General features: G+C 44.6%; 1 protein-coding gene across 1 annotated transcript; it reads right to left on the bottom strand.

Moving 5' to 3' along the window:
- Positions 1-4,310: 4,310 nt before the first annotated feature.
- Positions 4,311-7,115, bottom strand: LOC123405953 (receptor-like protein 2). Its single transcript, XM_045099461.1, has one exon. It carries the CDS (start codon positions 6,616-6,618, stop codon positions 4,483-4,485), a length of 2,136 nt encoding a protein of 711 aa, XP_044955396.1. The 5' UTR covers positions 6,619-7,115; the 3' UTR covers positions 4,311-4,482.
- Positions 7,116-23,374: the final 16,259 nt, after the last annotated feature.

Below are 23,374 nucleotides of genomic sequence, written 5' to 3'. Positions count from 1 at the left end.
ATACTCAACTTCAGTTTGACCAAAAGAACATTTTTCCAATCTTGCATATAACTTGTTCTCTTGCAGTATATCAAACACTTGAGTCAAGTGTTGTTTATGTTCTTCCAGAGAGGGGCTGAAAACCAGGATATCATCAAAGAATACCACTACAAATTTCAGCATGCCCAAGAGAAAATTCATTAGGGCTTGAAAGCTAGGAGGGCCATTTGTAAGACCAAAAGACATGACTAGATACTCAAACAAGCGCATATGATTAACACAAGTTCTTTTGTAGATATCTTCTTCTGCCATTCTGATCTGGTGGTAACCATTTCTAAGATCAATTTTGGAGAAAAACTTGGCTCCTTTTAGCTGGTCCAATAAATCTTCTATGACTGGGATTGGGTACTTGTTCTTGATGGTAATAGAGTTCATCTTCTTGTAACCAGTGCACAATCTCCAAGATCCATCTTTATTTTTTACTAGCAAAACAGGAGAGGAAAAAGGGCTAGTACTAGGCCTAATCACCTCAGACTTTAACAACTCTTTGATGATATTTTCCAATATTTCCTTCTGGTGATGGGGCATTCTGTAAGGCCTCTGATTCACTACTTCTTCTCCCTCCACTAATGGAATTCTGTGATCACATGGTCTGCTGGGAGGGTAACTCAGTTGGTTCCTGAAAAAGTTGTTCATATTTTTGCAGCAGAGGTTGTAATTCTGCACGTAATTCCTTAGCTATGCCCCCCATCTCAACATCACATGTAGTAAACAAAGAAAACCCACACACTACTTGTTCAATCAGTTTATCAGTACAGTCCTTAGCTTCCTCAGGCTGTGCCTTTGGCACCGTTTCATCAACAAATGTGACTAACTGGCCACTGAAAGCAGACACTTTCATTTCCATCTTAATGAAATCCATGTGTATTGGGTTGTACCTCTTTAACCAATCAACCCGAATATCATGTCATAACCTTTCAATTGTAGAATTCTGAAACTGTTAGTAAACACCTGACCTTGTATTTCACAGGGTCAATTCTATCACTCCATATGATCTTTCCACTTGCTACAACCACTCTAACCTTAGGGGTGGACTTGGGTTTTACTTGTAATTTGGCTCCCATCTCTGGTGAAACAAAAGTGGAGGTCATGCCACTATCCACTAATGTTGTTGCAGAAGTGTTAGCCACCTTGACTGTCAGAATAAAAGTATTTTTGGTTGCTCCTATACCCATAGATGCATGCATAGACACTTGAAGAATTGCATCAGCTGGAAGTTGGTCTAGGTTCTCCAAGTCTGGATAAGAAAAATCGGTAACATAGATGGTCTGAGGTACTTCCTCTTCTTGTGCTTGCAGAGCTTGAATTTGTGCTTTTTGACTCATTTTACACACTTGTCTGTGCCCTCGGACCCAAGGTTCCCTGCACTTGTAGCAAACCTGATTCTACTTTGCTTATTGTATCACCACATTTCTGTTCTGAACTACAGGAATCCCTTCTATCTTTGGTTGTTCAAAAGTCACTTGCTTCTTTGGTTGTGGAACATAAGCTTTAGTCTGCACCACATACACTGGTGGTTGGGCTTTTTCCATTCTTCTTGCATACCATATAGTAGTTTGGATATCCTTAGGCTTGAAACATTCCACATGGCTCTTGATGTAGGTGCTAAGGCCAGACACAAAGCCAATAACATAGTAGTCATAAGGAATACCAGGGTTTTCCCTTCTCATGATATTCATTAACTGCTCAAACTATTCCACATAAACTTCCAAGGTAGAAGTTTGATGAACTGCATGGAAGGAACGCACTACATCACAGGTTCAGCCAATAGCAAACCTTTCAGATAAGTAACAATAACATTTATGCCAAGGCACATTGCTAGGTGCATATCCAGTTCCTCTCCACCATTGAACATCAGGTCCTTCCAAATAAGATATTGCTAGCTCAATTCTATGCTCAATTGGTGTTCTAGCAGCAGCAAAATACTGGTCCAAATTCTGAATCCAAGCCTCAGGATTCTGTCCTTCAAATTCAGAAATGATTAGTTTTGCAGGTTTCACTGTGAGAACAGGTCTTCTATTGTCTGAAGGAGGATACTGCCTTTGCTTTTGCCCATCTGGTCATTCTTCCATTGTGCGCGTATCAACTGGAGGTAACTGCAGTTGTTGTTGTTATCATGTTGCTTGATTACCCTCGTGCTTGTTGTTGCTGAAGTTAGGATGCATGTATGGGATCTTGTTAGTACCATTCAAATTCAGCTCTTTTCCTGTGTGGTCTCTCAACACTGCAGACACCACTACCATTGGTGCTTCCTTTTCCTGTCCATGCACTCATGGTGGTGTGTAGTTGTTCAACTTCTTCGGCCGACCTACAGATACAACAGGTGAGTGCACCTCCTTAACTTTCACACGGGCACTACCTTACTCAGAGTGCTCGATCTGTCCCTCTTTAGAGTTAGGGTCCAGCAACAATCGTTTGAAGTTCTCTTGGATCTTGTCAAAATTGCCTTGCATTGTTTCGAAATTTCTATTCACCATGGCGCGGAATTCCTGAAACTCTTTGCAATCTTCATCCATGTTGCTTTGCAGTGTTTTAATATTCAACTCCAACGACGCCAGCTGCAGATCGACTGTCACTACCGAGGCTGCTTGCCCTCTCATGGTGATGGCCCGAAATAGGGGTGGGTGGTGGGATTTGTCTCGAGTACCTTGGATCTTCGATCTACCGCCGCCAACGCCCGCCTCCGAGAGGCACGATCTCAGCACATTAGCTCGGGTTTTACAACAGGGAAGTTTTCCGTGTCAGCCAGAGCTGCGCTAAAATTGCACCCGATCTGGATCTCGCAGAGGAATGTCACCGCTCGCTCATCCTATACGCGCCACCTCCAGCCGAGGATCGACTGGCCTGTGATACCAATTGTCAGGATCTAACTGACTAACTAAAGAAGAAATGCTAATTTGAGTCGATTCAAGAGATCGAAAGAGGTTAAGATGTGGATTATATTGCTCTCAAATTGGGGAAAGTAGCAACAACACGCAACCGGTGGCTTAGGGTTTTGTCCATACATATTTTTACATACCCAAATGGACTGGAAAGAGGGGCTTATATAAACCATTACACATAAAGTAGCTAAAGTAATAAAGCAGCTGGTAGTGATTGACGGAAAGTAAACAACGACGCGGGAGCAATGCTGAGCCGTCGGATGCAGGATCAACGGTCGTCGACTCCCTCTTCAGCGAATCGGATAAGCTTCCCTGAACTGTTGGATGGACGATCTACTCTCGAGGATACGTCTGCGGGAACAGGGGATCACTCGCGTTAGCCTGACAACCCCGGCCTCCTTCGGAGCATCCTTCTAGTTCTATACCAGCGGTTGTAGATGCTCTCATGGCGGGCAAGCTCTGGTCGAACACGGCCGGGCTCCACGGGGGCTGGGGCGCGTGATGACTAGCTTGACGATGATAGCAGTGCCCTCGGCGACGTGGTGCTGGAGGATTCGATCTTGGGAACAGCACCACCAACGTTTGGATGACCTCCGTGAACTGCTTGATCGCCGACTCGCCGTGAGCATGTTAGTGTGCGCGCGCACGGCGGCCGCGTTTGTAGGTGTTGCGGGGTTACCGGGGGTCTGCCGCGGTTGTGGGAGAGGGCAGTGGGTCTTTGCTGCCCACAAAGTGTTTGATGAAATGCGGAAGAGCCTTTTGCATCCTGTCTTTCTGCAAAAAAACGTCCAGACGCTGCAACATTATTTACTTGCATCATCTGTGGATGGCTTTATGCTTGGGCGATTTGGAGGTCGAGGAAGATGAGTTCAAAGCACGGTGCGCAAATGGTTCGGCAGCTATGGAGGTATTGTAGGCAGTTGCAGGTATGGAGATTCTACGCAGGTATGGAGGTATTGTAGGCAGTTGCAGGTATGGAGATTCTACGCAGGTATGGAGGTATTGTAGAAATCACAGAGCAGCTGTTTAATTCATGTGACCTTGTAGTACTAATTTCGTGTCTGATGTGAAGAACTGTGATACCAGGTTGGACTTAGATGGAAACTGCATCGTATTTCAAGTTCCTTCATGTTTTGCTCTTGTTTGATTTATCAAAGCGCCCGTCTTTCTTAATTGGTTAAATCCATCACGTTTTTGGTGGGGCTCTAAAATTTCAATCTCGTATTCTCATGCGAGTGCGCTGTACTGCAGAATGATCATGTGGCCACCTCTGATTCAAGAGAAACGTGCATCACCTTCTGTACGTGTATCAAAGTAATTACACATTCTATGAATGGAAATAATATGCTTACACGCTGTTGACATTGCTTGCTCCCTAATCATTTTCAGATTACATAGTTCCTGGTTTATCAAATTCGATCCCTTCTGATCCGGAACTTTTAGAAAGGGAAGTCACAGACCGAATAACACTGGCTCAAGTACCAGGTTTACCAGGTATGTTGATCTTGCTAGGACAGGAACCGCTGACTTGGTTCGCAGTGGTGATAACAGTTACAAGGCTTTAGCCAAAATATCTTGCTAAGACTATCTGATCATATAGCACTCCTACTCCAAAGAAAACACCAAAGGCGATCGCAAATATGACCTCACTGCCAATATGTTTTGTGGAGACAATGGAGACTGGACATGCTTCTGTTGAATCGCAATGTCTTACAATCATAGGACCACACAATTTTGGGTTCCCATCAAAACTAGAATCTGGAAATGTGCTAAGTTGGCCCGTGGTTGGAGTAGGGCCTTCAAGGTCATTATCAGAAATGGTGAACTTGGAAAGAAAGTGCAGACTATTTAGTCTGGCCGGAATTGTACCAGTGAGATGATTGTTGGACAAGTCAAGCATCTGCAGGTTTGCGAGGTTTCCAATCTGTTGTGGGATCTTTCCAGATAATCTGTTGGAGCTCAAATTCAGAGAAATGAGTGCTTTCAACTGACCAATATTCTCAGGTATCTGACCCGTGAAATTATTGGTGGCTAGATTAAGCACTTTAGGAAAAGCGCTGGGCATGAGGTATTGGATAAATGGACTGAAAATATAGACTGGCAGCTCAAAGAAGACCTTTGTTGCAGTCTTATCTGATTCTAACATCGGCATCTCCGTTAAGGCACTAGGAATTTCTCCTGTAAAGCTGTTGTTTGATATATCTAGATAGAAGAGAAAACTTAGGCTGCTGATCCAGTCAGGTATTCGTCCATTGAGTTGATTATTGTGTAAAAGTAACATCCTCAAATTTGGTAGTTTTGATAGCCAACCAGGTATTGTTCCAGACAATGAACAATCAAATACAGAAAGAACTTGAAGATTCTGAAAACCATCAATGCTGTCATAATCTGGCATGGTCTCATGCCTGAAGTTACGCCCAATAAAAAGGGTGGTGAGACTCCTGGAACTCTTAAGGATCTGAAGTGTCCTTGTGATATTTGTAAGTGAGAGATTAACAAGTGAGAGGAACGAGAGAGACTTCAGATTTCCTATCTTTTCTGACAATTGGCCATGGAAACGATTGGCAGAGAGCCGTAGTGCAGTTAGCTTGCTGCACGAGTATATGCTTTCTGGTACACTTCCCATGAAACTGTTGTGCAGAAGATCTAGCTTTTTTAGATTTGGGAGGTTTGAAAAGTTGACCTTGGTAAGCTCTCCACTGAAGTTGTTGCCCTTTAGGTCAATTGTTATGAGATGCATGCAGTTACTCGGAGCTGATGGCAGCTCCCCTGACATGTTGTTACGATCCAAATGCAGCTCCTCCAATCTCTTCAGCGCACTTATAGATTCTGAAACACTGCCGCTGATCCCATTTCCTCCAAGATCAAGTGTGACCAGATTTGTGAGCTTGATGATGCCATTGAGTTCGCCTTCTAATCGATTGTTAGGTAAAGAGAGGTGTTCTAATGAGGTAACATCAAAGAGCTCATGTGGAAGAGTCCCACTGAGATTGTTATGGTCGGCACCGAGCAATGTCAGCATGGAGCAATTACTGAGCCCAAAAGGGATGCTGCCACTGGATTGGTTGTAGCCGAGTTCAAGGACAGCAAAAGATGGTGCGTTAAGACATGGCGTTGTTGATATCTGCCCAGTAAAACTGTTGTTGCTAGCATTGAGCGCAACCAGGCTCTTCATCGCCTCCCATGTATTAGATGGAAACCTTCCTGTAAAGAGGTTGCTTGATATGTTCAGTACCTGCAGAGGCCGTGCAGGGGATGAAGACGGCAGTTCACTCGGGCCTCCTGTCAGGCAGTTGAAACTGACATCAAGGACGATGATACTTTGGGATGACAACAATTCCAGTGGCAAACCACCGGACAGCGAGTTGCGCGATAGGTTGAGGTGCAACAGGCCGGTGAGATTGCCAAGGAACGGTGAGATGGAGCCCTCAAGGCCTTGAGAAGGTAGAGAAACATCCGTGACCTTGCTATCTTTGTTGCAGGTGATCCCTTCCCAAGTGCAGCAGTTGGTGTCCCGCCGCCACAACGCCGTGAGTCCACCGTCCTGCGAGAGCCCAACGAGGAGCTGAAGAAGGGAGGTCTTCTCCTGCTCCGAGCAGGAGCTGGTCGTAGACACCAAGGAGATCAACAGCACGAGGGTCAAGCCAAGGGAAGGCATGTGAAATTTCTTCATGTATGGGAAATAGAGTGGCTGCATGTTGTTGTAATGAAACAAAGCATGGAAATCAGATGCTTAAATGGTGCCCTGACTGAGTAAAGTATCAACGGTCTAGTGAAGAAAGAGCATGAGAAAGAAGCATCACTCCGTGGCTCGGGAGGACCGGTGACTCTTGACTTTGATTCTTGTGCTAAACGAAATTAGCGGCTATGGCGTGCCTGGCAGTTTAGTTGAATTGAATAGTCTTCTTTTTTCGTGTTAAATGGTCTCTTTTTGAATTTTTGGGCTGATATCGTTTTGACGCAAACTAGAGTAGTTCATTTGAGCTGTCGTAGGAGTACATATAGCAGCCATTAATCATTGTAAATTTGCCTAGTAATAATATTTCTTTTCAATTAGAAGAAACGTAGGAGTATAAGTCTTTCAACAGATTTTACTATGGACTACATACAAATGTATATAGTGGATTCATTCATATTGTATAATCCGTAGTGAAATTTAAAAAAAAAACTTATATTCAAGAACGGAGGGAGTAGTTCACTACAAATGTTTCACTCGACATTATTAGTGTGTACCCCCTTCATTCCTAAATATAAGACGTTTTAGAGGTTCTACTCTAAACTATTTGTGGATGTATATAAACATATTTTATAGTGTAGATTTACTTATTTTGCTTTGTATATAGTTCATAGTAAAATCTTTATAAGGTCTTATATTTAGGAACGGAGGGAATATATGATACTCAGATGCAATTTTCTCTTACAATTAGTCTTCTCTTTCTTTCTTTCTTGAGGAATTCTTTTACAATTAGTCTGATATGCTGCATGGTATAGAAGCATGGCCGCAGTCTTTGAATACAGCAACGACTCGCCTACCAGTCAGCGTTCTTTTTTAGGACTTTTGTGTGGTGGTCTCGAGTACTTAAAATCTTGCTTTCTACCAAACATTCACCACTTGGAGACTTCGGCAGTTCACGGGCATGCCTCTTTTGCCTCACAGGAAAAAAAAGAGGTGATTCAAAAAAGTTATCAAACAGGAACTTTGTATCGCGCACATGACTTAGCAGAACTAGGCCTTTGGTGTTCCTTGTAGTTAAGAATTGGGCCTTCACAATTACTAGTCAATATTTGTCTCACGCCTTTCCTTGTTCATGGTTTGATATCCTAGTGTCCTATGCGTAGAGGCACCACATCAATCCATATTGAATTTGATGATTAAACTCTTAAAGTTTTATAGATAAAGGATAAATCAAAGTACACGGCAGAACGATACAAAGTAGTGAGATAGCTTTGGCGTAGAATCATGTCGTCTCTTTGATGCGGTGAGGTTAGGATTTATGGCCGTGTGACGAGATTTAGTGTCAAGTGCTTTAAATCTATTTAAGAGCTCAACAACAACGACCGCGGCTTCAGGATGCTGGTTCTTAAGGACACACGCACGAAGACTTTCCAGATGTCGTCGACAAGGTCAAGGTAGCTTCGGTAGGCGAGCGACCATAATGGGGCGTCAGAGACTCGTTCTAGCTATGGTAGTAGTCGTTTGGTGGTTTTAGAATCTTAATGTAATTTTTATTATGATTTTTATTTGCAGTGAGCAACTTAGATAGTAATAGACTAGCAAAAGGGTTTATGCGTTGCAACGGGAGAAAGAAATATCACACGACACACGCTCTTAATTTATAAAAAATGTCTATAATTTGAGAATTTATAGTTACGATACAAATAAAGATGGTCTTATCCTACAAAAATGCAGTTCAAAATTTCACAGGTCTTCTATTTTAACACGTCTTGCATGTAGATTTAATACGTACAAAGAATCAGTCAAGTGACCTTCAGTTTCATCTCTAATCCTGATTTTGTTGACGTGTTCATCCCCAATCCGGATAAGTACCGGTATGAAAGAAAGACGAATAATGAATTATTTATTAAGATTGCACCCTAGATAGTATTTTTATTAAACGTTTAACAGATAAAATAATATCATATTTAAATTCTACATATTTTTCTAATCAAATTCCATGTATAATATGTTAAATTTGGAGTTACGGTTTAAAAGATATGAGTATTTAAAAAAATATTTAATATATACCACGAGTTTATGTCATATAAACAGTAAGGGATTTTTTGTAAAATCACCTCGGTGGGTTTTCCGACGGAAGCGATAGCCTCTTTATTATTATATAGGTAAAGATTTGGATCAATTTTACAAAAAAAAAAGTAGTGAGATAGCTCTCTACACAAAAGATCTCACCATAGTCGGACAACTTAAACGCATGAGACTATGTTGCCGAAAGATAACTGGGGTAGGCCACAATATAATGCCATGCCATGAGCTACGACACCTAAGCTCCACAACAACACCATCAAGAGCGGGAACGACGCTACGTGCCGCCATTGTCGAGTTTGATACTCACGAAGGTCTGTATCCGGTATCTTGGCACGGACGGAAGAGCCACAAGAACGTCCTCGAGAGGAGAGCGACACCCATGTGTGTCACCGTTATTGGAGCCAAAGTGCAGATGTAACATCTTAAATTTCCAACTTGGAATGTTATTGCATTAGAGCATCTTGCATATCATATTTTATTTGCATAATTTTTTATCCAAAAAAATTCTAAGCAACTCAAGGACCCGTGGAGAGAGTTGGGAATTTATTTATTTTCATATTGGGATTTTCTCAAATAATGAAAAGAGGATCATTGGTTTTTAATTATTTTTCTCTTCAAATATTTCATATATAAAAATATGAGATAGGGGATAAAATGACTTTCCCCAAATTTAGAAAATATTTGAGAGGAAATATTAAAGCCAAATAATAATTTTTATTTGGATTTTATTTGCTATTTTATTTGATTTACGAAAATACGCGTTTTTCAAAATATGATTTTGGCCTTTTAAAAATGTCCCCGTTGTAGAGCTCATTTTTAGAAGTCCGGCAAAATTTGTTTCATCGAAATCGGAGTTCGTATGGACTTTCGTTTTAATTTTCTATCTCGTCCGATTTAAAAAAAATGAACCGACCCGGGAGGCCTATATAAGCCGCCCGCCCCCTCCCCCTGCGCACAAACCCTAGCCACCGCCTCGCCCCGCCCGCGCCGCCACCGCTCGCCGCCGGTCGCCGCCACTCGCCGGAGCACGCCGCCCGAGGTAGAAAAGAATATATTTTTTCAGATTTTTTTGATTTATTTAATTAACGGACGTTCGTCCGTACATTCGTTTTAGACGACGAACGTTCGTCCGTACATTCGTTTTAGACGACGAACGTTCGTCCGTCCGTCTGTTCGTCAGATTTATTTTTGGGGATTTTTCCGCGATTAATTTCGATCGCGATTCCTGATACAAATTTTGTTTTAGTATAACTTTTCGCTCGTTTATCGGAATCAGGTGATTCAAACGCCCAGATTTTCGTCACGAAAATCTCTTTCCGATTAATCCACTTGCACAAGATTTTTATAAATAACATTTTTTAATTTAGTCCAGATTAGTAAATGAATCTCGTTTCTTTCGCAGTTTGAGTTTCATTGATCCGTTTGATTTGATTCTTTTTGCAAACCGGAGTTCTTTACTTGAACTTTCTGGTTAGATCTTATTCGATTTTACCCGTGCATCTATATTGTTTGCTTACGTGTGCTATTGTTTGTTGCAGTAGAATACCCGGATTGTGAAGGGTGCTACTATGAGTCCCTAGGTTTTGCGGATCATCAGCAAGGCAAGTAACACTTTGAGCATATCCCTTATTACCCAGTTTTATTGCATTAGATCCACCCTCACACATTGCATGGTTAGGATCTAATTAACATGTGGGTATTGGAAAGTAGATACAGAGGTAGAACCTATTACGTGTTTACTATCAAACTTTTGGGAGTTACTTCTACGTTATGTTATTATTGCTATGCTATGCTCATAGACGATTATTTGGGTGAGTGATTTTCATGACAGATGTGAGTATTGTTAATTAAAGGTTAACTTAAGGTGGCTACTTAAATACACATCTGGGTGGATTGCTTGAGGCACCCTGGAATCCCCAGTGGCTGTCAGGATATCCCGGGGGAACCGTGTGATCATCCTAAGGTCCGCCACCCAACTTCAAAGGGATCATAAGACTATTCATACCTGAAACTTACATGTGCAGCCGCAAGCTATTATGGGCTCTAGCATAGTTGAGTAAGTTGTGTGAAGCTCTCGAAGTGGTAGACTAGTAGATGTAGAGGGTATAGGTGGTACGGTCTACCTAGAAGTAGAGAGTTAATGCTTCAGAAAGACTGTGTCTCGAATCTCCGACCATGGATGTATTTCAAGTCTTGTGGGAAAAGTGCACAACCTCTGTAGAGTGTACAAACTAATCATGATTAGCCGTGCCTCGGTTATGGACATCTTGAGTATCTGGTTCTTGGATTTTCATGTGTATCTCAACACTCTAAATTAATTTGCGCGTTAATGATGACTATTTTGGGTTTGAGTTGGAGGAACCTTCTCATTGTTTAATAACTAACAACGTAGTTAAGTAAACTTTGTTCTACTAATATAGGAAGAAATTTGGCTTTATGCAAAATTGTTAACCATAGAGCTTTCCACCAGCCAAATATGCATGTAGATATAGCATTTATTTCTGTTCACTCTCTATGTGTTACCTTGCCAGCATATTCCATGTGTTGTCCCGTTTCAGGCTGCAACGTTCATGTTGCAGACTTTTCAGATATCGAGTAAGCGTCATAGGTCGTTGTTTTGCACTCAGCTATGCCGTTGGAGTTGATGGACCTACTTTATTTTCCAAGCCTTTCGCTGTTATCATATTTAGATGGCCTTAGGCCATATTATTGTAATAAGTTCTCTTTGAGACATTCGTTGTAATATGTGTGTGATTGCTACTCTGTTATAATACCCATCGAAGTACTGTGCGTGTCAGCATACCGATCCAGGGATGACACAGATGCATAGAGATTGGACTGATTGAGGTCTGGTCGCTACAGAGATGGTATCAGAGCACACGTTGACTGTAGGACACGACCACTAAGCTAAAACCATAGGTCACTCCTCTCTTCTCATTTTCTGACTCCTCTCCCCTTTCAAATCTATAGGATGGTGGATAAAAGGATCAAGTTTACTCAACCGGATGAGGACACACCTTTTGGAAGACACTTGAAGGAAGCCACTAAGTACCTGAACATCGGACTACCAAGCTTCACTGGGACCTTCATCGCCACCCTACCAGAAGAGGAGCGTTGGAAGATTCGAGTTCAAGTTCTAGGAAGGACGTTCATGCCAGTCACTAAGCCCATAGAGTTTTCCTTTAATGCACCAACCTGGGGCATAGGAAAGAGCATGGAAGCCCAAATTACCATGGGACGCATTGGAGAAGTTTATCACCAGGATCTCGAAGATACGATCTACCAGATTTGTGGACGCCGAGACGATCAGGGTGAGATAGTCATCACCAGGAGGGACAGATCCATTGCCTCTTACATACATGAATTGAACCAGCACATTCGACTCCAAGAGAATCAGATGTATGAGAGTATGGATACTTTACAGAAGGCAATGACGAGGATGAAGGAGCTGGAGGAAGAACTCAAGTCTACACGAGATGGCTACGAGGAGGATATGACGACACTTATGGAGAAGAATGACGATTTGATTAAGAAGCTAGAAGTCTTCATGACGAAGCCCACGATAGGAGGAGATGAAGATGTTCCCCCTAGCCCAAAGAGCTTCATCATCATCGGCGACACCGACTCCGACCCTGATGAAAAATATGATGACTACGTTGATGAAGCTGGAGCAGATATCATGGATTCTTCCGCCGATCAAAACTACTAGTCGACCACCATATCAGTAGCAGTATTTCCCCATGTAAATATTAGTTGAGCACTTTTGTGAATGTTAGATAGATCGTTTGTATGCTCTTGTTTGAAATTGATTGAGTGATATGATTGTGTTTGTCTCATGAGCATATGGGTAGAGTTTTCTCTTTAGACCTCACTCTATTCTATTTTCTCATCTTTTCTAAACCCCTCAAATGGCACCTCCGAGACATGAACCCGAATTTGCTTTCCCTCCAGAGATCGCCCAATTGATCCAGCAGCAGAATTCCCTGATGCAGATCCTAGTCCAGAATCAGAATCAAGGGAACAACAACAACAACCCTCCGCCACCACCACCACCTGTTGATCACTTGGCCCATTTCTTAAGGCTAAATCCGCCGGTGTTCTCTAGTAGCACCGAGCCGATTGTTGCAGATGATTGGCTCCGCAAGATTGGAAGGGAGTTAACCACTGCAGGATGCTCAGATGCGGAAAGAGTGCGTTTTGCTGCACATCAGCTAGATGGACCCGCAGCATCATGGTGAGAGAATTTCACATCCACTTACCCCGTTGACACTGTCACATGGGAGCAGTTTCAGCAAGCTTTTCGCACCGCCCATGTTTCAGCAGGATCTATGGCCATGAAGAAGCGTGAGTTTCGCAACTTACGCCAAGGAGGGCGCCCAGTTGGCCAATATGTGGAGGAATTTAGCAAGCTAGTACATTATGCCCCTGATGACATTGCTACAGATGCCGCTAAACAGGAGAAGTTCCTGGAAGGACTAAACGATGAGCTGAGCATGCAGTTGATGGTGGCAACCTTCAACAACTACCAGGAGTTGGTAGACAAAGCTCTCATGATTGAAGGGGAGCAGCAGCAGATTGACAATCACAAGAGAAAGTATGGACAAGGGAGGTTCAATTGTGGAGCTCAGCAGAAGCCCCGTTTTACCCCGAACTCGGGAGGGCACATTCACCACAACCATGGGGGAAATCATTCCCATGGAGGGGGTTCGCATAATCATAGTGGCCCCAGGAATGCGAATGGTAATGGGGGAAGCAATGGACAGAACCATTCCACCCCAACAACGCCCGCCAAGAAGGATCTAAGTCACGTTACTTGATTCAAGTGCGGGAAGAAGGGACATTACGCCACCGAGTGTCCCGAAGCAAAGAATGGGAATGGCAATGACAGCTCTGGGAAGAAGCCGAACCCCTTCAACAGGGGACAAGTGAACCACGTTAGCGTGGAGGAGGTTGAAGCACAACCTGATGCAGTAGTAGGTAAGTTTCTGGTTAAGTCATTTAATGCAATTGTTCTTTTCGATATTGGTGCATCACATTCATACATATCAAGGGGATTTGTGGATAAGTATAACCTGCCAACCCAAGCCTTCAGGTCACCCATGTTAGTAACCTCGCCAGGAGCAGAATATATGGCTAGCCTAAGGTGTGATCGGATACCTTTGAGGATGGGTAATTACGTGTTTCTCTCAGACCTAATAGTATTGGAGTCACAAGGACTGGATGTAATATTAGGTATGGATTGGTTATCGAAGTATGGAGGGAACATTGACTGTGCCAGTAAGTCGATTTTACTCACCACCTCGGAAGGAAGAAGGATTAAATATGTATCCCAGCATATACCGAAGAGGACTCGAGTAAATTCCTTATCAGGAGTTGTACAGGAGGAAGTACCAGTGGTGAAGGATTTCCCTGATGTATTTCCACAGGAGTTGCCAGGCATGCCACCGGACAGAGACATTGAGTTTTTTATTGAGCTTTTGCCAGGCACAGGACCAATATCCAAGAGACTATATCGGATGCCTGCAAAGGATTTGGAAGAAATTAAGAAGCAGATTAAGGAGTTACTGGATAAAGGCTATATTCTCCCAACTTTGTCACCTTGGGGATCACCAGTACTTTTAGTGGAGAAGAAGGATGGATCGTTGAGGATGGTTGTTGATTATCGATGGCTGAATGAAGTGACAATTAAGAACAAATATCCACTTCCGATGATCAATGATTTGTTTGATCGTTTGCAAGGAGCTAAGGTATTTTCCAAGATCGATCTGCGATCAGGATACCACCAGCTGAAGATTCGAGAGCAGGATATACCTAAAATAGCTTTTACCACGAGGTATGGGCTATATGAGTATACTGTTATGTCATTTGGTCTGACCAATGCACCTGCCTATTTCATGAACATGATGAACAAGGTATTTATGGAGTTCTTGGACAAGTTCGTCGTGGTGTTCATTGATGATATTCTAGTCTTCTCGAAGAATGAAGAGGAGCATGAAGAGCATTTGCGTTTGGTACTTGAGAAACTCAGAGAACATCAGTTATATGCCAAGTTCAGCAAGTGTGAGTTTTGGTTGAAGGAAGTTGGTTTCCTCGGACACGTTATATCCGGAGAAGGAATAGCAGTAGACCCCGCCAAAGTTGACACCGTGACCACCTGGGAATCCCCCACAACAGTTGGAGAGATCGAGAGTTTTCTTGGACTCGCAGGATACTACCGGAGGTTCATTGAGACTTTCTCAAAGATTGCAAAGCCCATGATGGAGTTGCTGAAGAAGGACACCAAGTTCAATTGGACTGAGGAATGTGAAGCCAGTTTCCAGGAGTTGAAGAAACGCTTGGTTACAGTCCCAGTGTTGATTCTTCTAGATCAAACTTAAGGATTATCAAGTGTATTGCGATGCTTCTCGTCGAGGACTCGGAGTAGTGCTGATGCAGGAGGGAAGAGTTGTTTCGTATGCTTCACGACAACTTAAACCCCATGAGTTGAACTATGCTACTCACGATCTGGAGTTAGCAGCCGTAGTGCATGCACTGAAGATGTGGAGACACTTTCTCATTGGAAACCATTGTGAAGTATACACGGATCACAAGAGTTTGAAGTATATCTTCACTCAGAAGGAGTTGAATCTCAGACAAAGGAGATGGTTGGAACTCATCAAGGATTATGATATGAGATTGCACTATCATCTTGGAAATGCAAATGTAGTAGCCGATGCGTTAAGCCGCAATAGTCATGTCAATACACTCATAACCAAAGGATTTCCCGAGGAGTTGGCCGAAGATCTTCGCGAGCTATGCTTGGAGATAGTTCCGTAGGGTTATGTAGCAGCATTGGAAATTCAGTCTACCCTGATGAGTAAGATCAGAGAAGCTTAGAAGTCCGACAGAGAGGTTTCCGAGATAAAGGAAAGAATGAGCAAGGGAAAGGCCAAAGGATTTCGTGAGGATGAGCACGATACCTTATGGTTTGAGGATCGCGTATATGTGCCCAATGACCCTGAGATTAGGAAGTTGATTCTGCAGGAGGCACATGATTCGTCGTATTCGATTCACCGAGGAAATACCAAGATGTATCTGGATTTGAAAGACAGTTTCTGGTGGACTGGAATGAAGAAGGATATTGCGGAGTGTGTGGCAGTTTGTGATGTTTGTCAGAGAGTGAAGGCAGAGCATCAGAAGCCAGCAGGATTGCTACAGCCATTGCCTATACCCAAATGGAAGTGGGACAAGCTAGGCATGGATTTCATCACGGGATTACCCCGAACGCGTTCAGGCTATGACTCGATTTGGGTTGTAGTCGACCGTTTGACGAAGGTAGCTCATTTCATCCAAGTAAAGACTACTTACAAGAGTGCTAAGTTGGCGAAGATATACATGACCAGGATCGTATGTCTGCATGGAGTTCCGAGAGCCATTGTATCAGATAGAGGAACCTAGTTTACCTCAAAGTTCTGGAATCAGTTGCACGAAACCTTGGGAACCAGGCTAGAGTTCAGTACAACCTTTCATCCACAGACAGATGGACAGACCGAGAGAGTCAACCAGATTCTGGAGGACATGCTGAGAGCTTGTGCACTAGATTATGGATGTAGTTGGGACGACAATTTGCCGTACGGAGAGTTCTCCTACAACAACAGCTATCAAGCCAGTTTAAAGATGGCCCCTTTCAAAGCTTTGTACGGGAGAAGGTGCAGGACACCGTTGTTATGGGACGAAGCTGGAGACCGTCAGTTGTTCGGACCAGATTTGATTAAGGAATCTGAAGAAAAGGTTAAGTTGATTCGTGATAGACTGAAGGTAGCCCAGTCCAGACAGAAGAGCTATGCAGATTCAAAACACAAGGAGACAATTCATGAAGTCGGAGACAGAGTTTATCTTCGCGTGTCCCCACTTCGAGTAGTTAAGTGTTTTGGAGTTAAAGGAAAATTAGCACCACGTTTTGTGGGACCATACAAAGTTCTAGAACGTATGGGAGAAGTTGCTTACAAGTTGGAATTGTTGGAAGGATTGTCAGGAGTTCATGGTGTCTTCCATGTGTTCCCAGTTGAAAAAGTGCCACCCAGAGATGGCCGATATTCCTCTAAGAGATACAGTACCACTGGAAGCAATTCGGTTGGATAGTGATTTGACCTATGAGGAGAAACCAGAGAAGATTCTCGAGTATGCCAGCCGAGTCACACGCAACAAGGTTATCAAGTTCTACAAAGTTCAATGGAGCCACCATACCGAGGAGGAAGCCACCTGGGAACGAGAGGAGGATCTACGGAAAGATCACCCGCACCTATTTTCTACCCAACCCGAATCTCGAGGGCGAGATTCACCTTAAGGGGGTAGGTTTGTAACATCTCAAATTTCCAACTTGGAATGTTATCGCATTAGAGCATCTTGCATATCATATTTTATTTGCATAATTGCTGATCCAAAAAAATTCTAAGTAACTCAAGGACCCTTGGAGAGAGTTGGGAATTTATTTATGTTCATATTGGGATTTTCTCAAATAATGAAAAGAGGATAATTGGTTTTTAATTTTTTTTCTCTTCAAATATTTCATATATAAAAATATGAGAGAGGGGATAAAATGACTTTCCCAACATTTAGAAATATTTGAGAGGAAATATTAAAGCCAAATAATAATTTTTATTTGAATTTTATTTGCTATTTTATTTGATTTACGAAAATATGCGTTTTTCAAAATATTATTTCGGCCTTTTAAAAATGTTCACGTTGTAGAGCTCGTTTTTAGGAGTCCGGCAAAATTTGTTTCATCGAAATCAGAATTCGTATGGACTTCCGTTTTAATTTTCTATCTCGTCTGATTTAAAAAAACGAACCGACCCCGCACGCCTATATAAGCCGCACGCCCCCCCTGCGCAAAAACCCTAGCCGCCGCCTCGCCCCGCCCGCGCCACCGCCGCCGGTCGTCGCCGCTCGCCGGAGCACGCCGCCCGAGGTAGAAAAAAATAATTTTTCAGATTTTTTTTGGTTTATTTAATTAACAGACGTTCGTCCGTACGTTCGTTTTAACGAACACTGCTCGTTAATTAATTTCAGACGACGAACGTTCGTTCGTCCGTCTGTTCGTCAGATTTATTTTCGGCGATTTTTCCACGATTAATTTCGATCGTGATTCCTCATCCGAATTTCGTTTTAGTATAACTTTTCGCTCGTTTATCGAAATCAGGTGATTCAAACGCCCAGATTTTCGTCACAAAAATCGCTTTCCGATTAATCCACTTGCACAAGATTTTTATAAATAACATTTTTTACTTTAGTCCAGATTAGTAAATGAATCTCGTTTCTTTCGCAGTTTGAGTTTCGTTGATCCGTTTGATTTGATTCTTTTTGCAAACCGGAGTTCTTTACTTGAACTTTCTGGTTAGCTCTTATTCGATTTTACCTGTGCATCTATATTTTTTTGCTTATGTGTGCTATTGTTTGTTGCGATAGAATACCCGGATTGTGAAGCGTGCTACTACGAGTCCCTAGGTTTTGCGGATCATCAGCAAGGCAAGTAACACTTTGATCATATCCCTCATTACCCAGTTTTATTGCATTAGATCCACCCTCACACACTGCATGGTTAGGATCTAATTAACATGTGGGTATTGGGATGTAGATACAGGGGTATAACCTATTACCTGTTTACTATCAAACTTTTGGGAGTTACTTCTACGTTATGCTATTATTGCTATGCTATGCTCGTAGACGATTATTTGGGTGAGTGATTTCCATGACCGATGTGAGTATTGTTAATTAAAGGTTAACTTAAGGTGGCTACTTAAATACACATATGGGTGGCTTGCTTGAGGCACCCTGGAATCCCCAGTGGCTGTCAGGATATCCCGGGGGAACCGTGTGATCATCCTAAGGTCCGCCACCCAGCTTCAAAGGGATCATAAGACTATTCATACCTGAAACTTACGTGTGCAGCCGCAAGCTATTATGGGATCTAGCATAGTTGAGTAAGTTGTGTGAAGCTCTCAAAGTGGTAGACTAGCAGATGTAGAGGGTATAGGTGGTACGGTCTACCCAGAAGTAGAGAGTTAATGCTTCAGAAAGACTGTGTCTCGAATCTCCGACCATGGATGTATTTCGAGTCTTGTGGGAAAAGTGCATGACGGGGATACATCCCTAGGGTAGGGTCATAGGCCTGACCTATATGTCCTACCCAAGGGCACCTCATTATTAGGACTACAAGGGAAATTCTGGCTGGATCGCGACAACATCTAATCCACTCGGTATGGATCCACTCGGACAAGTACACACTATCCACTCGGACGACGGTAAACCACTCGGCCCTATGTCTCACTCGGATATGCGAAGACCAACAGGGTAGTCGAAGCATCATACTCACAGTGGTGGTTTCATAGTGGGTTGTCATCATGGCACTAATGCTCCATCTTGTAACATAGGAGGTGAGGGGGTGACGCGCTCTATATAAGCCACCCCCACCACATAGCTTAGGGGAGAGTTTTTTCTCCCCCGGCGGGCTCATTCTTTCCCTGGAGCTCTGGCTCTCTCTATACCATGTAACTCACGTCCATGACAGATAAAACAAAGACTCTCCGGAGCACGAGACGTAGGGTTGTTATCTCCACTGTGAGAGGCCTGAACTCGCTAAAACCACCGTGTCACCCATGTGCATCTTGATAGATCATGCTCCGTTATCCTACCCCCTTTCTACTGTCAGACTTATACCCATGACAGTTGGCGCCCACCTTGGGACATGGCGTCTATCGAGCCATGATGCAAATGGTTTTATTTTTTCAATCTTCGTCCGTTGATTAACAATCATCGATGGAGAATTTGCTCCAGGATGTTCCGGACATCACTCCATCTACGAGAGCACAAAATATTCATCATACAGAAGGATTAGGGAGTTGTTCATCTCATATCGTTCTCTTTACAATCAAACAATGATCTAACGATGGTTTGTTTCCTTCTATATATACACGACCTCATACAAACCCAGAGCAGAGTGGAGTGACAAACCTACAGGATGCCGATGATGGAACCTTGGCCCCCATCTTGGCGGCGGCTTCCGCTGAAGCTCGACGACCCACCGCTCCTGCTACATCCCGGAGGCGCGGCGACTATCGCTGAAGCTCGGCCGCCCGGCTCTCCTGCTGCATCGAGGAGGCTCCGGCTAAAGCTCGGCAGGGCGCGGGCTCCCGATAGTACGAGAAGACGCCAACTGGATCCCAACTGAATCTCAAGGGAAGGTGGTGACCGGCGATGAAGCTCCTCTCATCACCGCCGCCGCCGCTGTTCCCCTCCACTGCCACCGTTTAGGTGGCTTGGTTCCGGATGATGAAACTCTGCCGCCAGCTCATCGTGATCTCCGGCCTCATCTGTGACGGCGTCGCTAAGCGACCTCACATGCTCAACCGCGAACGCTTGGTCTCGTTCCTCGACCAGCGAGCACGACGACCGGCGGTCGACCCGGTTCCTCAGGTGATAAGGCACGGCTACGACGCACAGCTCCGGCTCCCCGAGCAGTGAAACGCGACCATCAGCGGTCGCGTCGGCCTCGGCCTTAGCTGCGTCGGCCCTCAACTCCCGCTCTTGGACTGCGACCAGCTACTCATCCTCCTCATTGCCATCTCTCAGTTGTCGGTAGAGAAAACACAGACCCGCACGCGGCGGCTCCTTCCTCCGGCATCAACGTCTCAGCAGCAAACTCCACGAGGGAGGCGCAGGGAAAGCGCCCACCCGCATGCGGTGGCTCCTCCCTCGGGCTCGATCGTGGGCTGGCAGAGCTCTCGTCGCTGCAAACGTGTTTCAGGATCGAGAGAATCACGCATGTCGAGCTCACCAACCGCCCGTCCCTCTCGCTCGTGCATCCTCTATCATGCAAGATGGGCGGGTCACCTCCCCGTTGATTAAGGGCACATCCAGGTGGCAGGAGAAGAAACAGAAGGGGGTAAATAATTCTACGAGGAGTTATTCGGCTGCCTTATTAAGTGCCTCATCAGGTGAGTCACCACGTAATCCTACATGCATGCATAACGTTACGAGGAGTTATTTGGCTGCCTCATTAAGCGCCTCACCAACTAGGCCAAAATAGCATCCGTGCATAACTTTACGAGGAGTTATTTGACTGCCTCATTAAGCGCCTCATCAAATGAGCCAAATAAAACGCCAGGTAATCATGCATGCGTAACGTCTTTAATCGTTACAAATTAGCATATGTACAGGACACTTAATCCATCCAAAAATATTCACAGCTACGTTTGCTACTAATGGCCGCTCGTCCGTCATTATCTCCGAACAATAGTTTATTGAGACGGAATGTTCATTCGAGCTACTAACACGATGACACGCAGAAATTATTTTAGATGAGTTTTTTATACAGATGACCAACATGCAGTGACTCGGCCGCCCTGCATGCTGTCACTCAGTCGGACGCGTCGTCAGCGCTCGGCCGCCCTGCGCGCCGTCCCTCAGTCGGACCCATCGTCAGCACTCGGTAGCTTCTCGCATCGCCAGTCAGCAAGACACGCCATCCTCACTCGGTTGGAGACTCCTTCGTCACTCGGAAGCTCCGCGTGCCGCTACTCGATTGGACGCTCCTTCGTCACTCGGCAGCTTCACGCGTCGTCACTCGGCTGGAGGCTCCTTCGTCACCTGGTTGCTCTACGCGTCGTCACTTGGCCGCCCCGCGTGTCGCCACTCAGATAGACGCGTCTTCATCGCTTGACCGCCCAACACGTCGCCACTCAGCCGGACGTGTCCACTTCGCTCGACCGCCCCGCGCGTCGTCAGGTAGCTAAGTCATTTTTTTCACAGACTGCATTCTATTAAATAATCGTTTCTACATTATCGAGTGTCGAGGAAGTCGCACATGACGTTCACTCGAAGGCCACGCCACTGAGTGTACCTCTGCACTCGGTTGTTTATTTTTATGTGGGAACACTTCACTTCCGCTTCGTTTGGGTCCAGTACTCAAACGAGTTCAGCCGGATCCTTCACTATTTTGGACTCTTGCGGGTTCCGAACCAGCAATCACGTGGCACACCCAGCGGGTGTCTATGGTTGCAATTTACACAAACTATTTTAGAAAAGATCATATTACTTTGATAATTTTTTACGCTGGCTTGTGCTATTTTTCATACACAGGTTACTCGACGCATCCGTGCGCCATCCTTGTCGCTGCTCAGGCTCAGTCACCGCAACGATCATTCATGTGTTTTCACGTGTTCGGAAGCCCTTTCAATGACGTAGTGGACACGGCCGCCCCGCGTGCCGTCGGTGGGTCAGACGCCTCCTCGACAGACATTACTTGGCCGCCCCGCACGTTGCCACTCAGCCAGAATTGTCTACCTCACTCGGATGCCATGCGCATCGCCACTCTGTGTGGCGCGTCTTCATCATTCGGCTGCCCCGAGCGCCACCGCTCAGCTTAGCTGTGATTCTGTATCGCCTAAGTTAAAACAACTCTGAGTGCGGACATGCTCCACACTCGGGGGCTTAGCTACGATTCCGTATCGCCTAAGTTAAAACAACTCTGAGTGCGGACATGCTCCACACTCGGGGGCTTAGTTGCGATTCTGTATCGCCTAAGTTAAAACTAATCCGAGTGTGGACATGCTCCACACTCGGGGGCTTAGCTGCGACTCCATATCACCTAAGTTAAAAAAAACTCTGAGTGCGGACATGCTCCGCACTCGGGGGCTTCACCGCGACTCCGTATCGCCTAAGTTAAAAACAACTTCGAGTGCGGACACGCTCCACACTCGGGAATTTAGCTGTGACCCCGTATCGCCTAAGTTAAAAAATACACTCGGAGACTTGACTTTGATCCAGAAATCATATAATGCAGATTCAACAAACATTCAACATGACAAGCACTGGAAGTCTTAAACCCTCTGCCAGACTCATCTAGTCCGACAGAGGTTCGGGGACTACACCTAGTGGGTGCACTGAGCGTGCCCCCACAGGAAGAGAAATACAAAAAAAACATTCTGCTTGGTCAGGTCCAGCAACAACATTCAAGTTCAACAGATTCAACAGACTCCAACCGACTACCAACAATCAGTTAGAGTCTCAAGATCATGTTGGTCACTCGGATCTACTTCAATTCTCAAGTTCACTTGGAAATACTACTCAGCGGAATCGATCAAGTCGAATGATGGAGACTTCACTCGACGCACAATTCTGTAAGGATCTACTTCAATTCTCAAGTTCACTTGAACATACTACTCAGCAGAATCGATCAGGGTGAACGATGATACTTCAATCGACGCACAATTCTGTAAGGCCCTGAAGCACGTTCAAGTTCGGTCTGCTGCTACAAGATTTACATTGGCACCTTCACCACTCGGACCCTGATCCATTCGGGGGCTAATGATGGGGATATAGCCCTAGGGTAGGGTCATAGGCCTGACCTATATGTCCTACCCAAGGGCACCTCATTATTAGGACTACAAGGGAAATTCTGGCTGGATCGCGACAACATCTAATCCACTCGGTATGGATCCACTCGGACAAGTACACACTATCCACTCGGACGACGGTAAACCACTCGGCCCTATGTCTCACTCGGATATGCGAAGACCAACAAGGTAGTCGAAGCATCATACTCATAGTGGAGGTTTCATAGTGGGTTGTCATCATGGCACTAATGCTCCATCTTGTAACATAGGAGGTGAGGGGGTGACGCGCTCTATATAAGCCACCCCCACCACAT

This window comes from Hordeum vulgare, chromosome 6H, assembly GCF_904849725.1.
Source record: "Hordeum vulgare subsp. vulgare chromosome 6H, MorexV3_pseudomolecules_assembly, whole genome shotgun sequence".
Taxonomy (NCBI): domain Eukaryota; kingdom Viridiplantae; phylum Streptophyta; class Magnoliopsida; order Poales; family Poaceae; genus Hordeum; species Hordeum vulgare.
Note: the sequence above shows the minus strand (reverse complement) of the source record. Positions and strands in the feature narration are given on the sequence as shown.

What these genes read in the sequence shown, in the direction of transcription:
- LOC123405953 (XM_045099461.1), bottom strand. Translation starts at nt 6,618, where the DNA reads ATGCAGCCACTCTATTTCCCATACATGAAGAAATTTCACATGCCTTCC.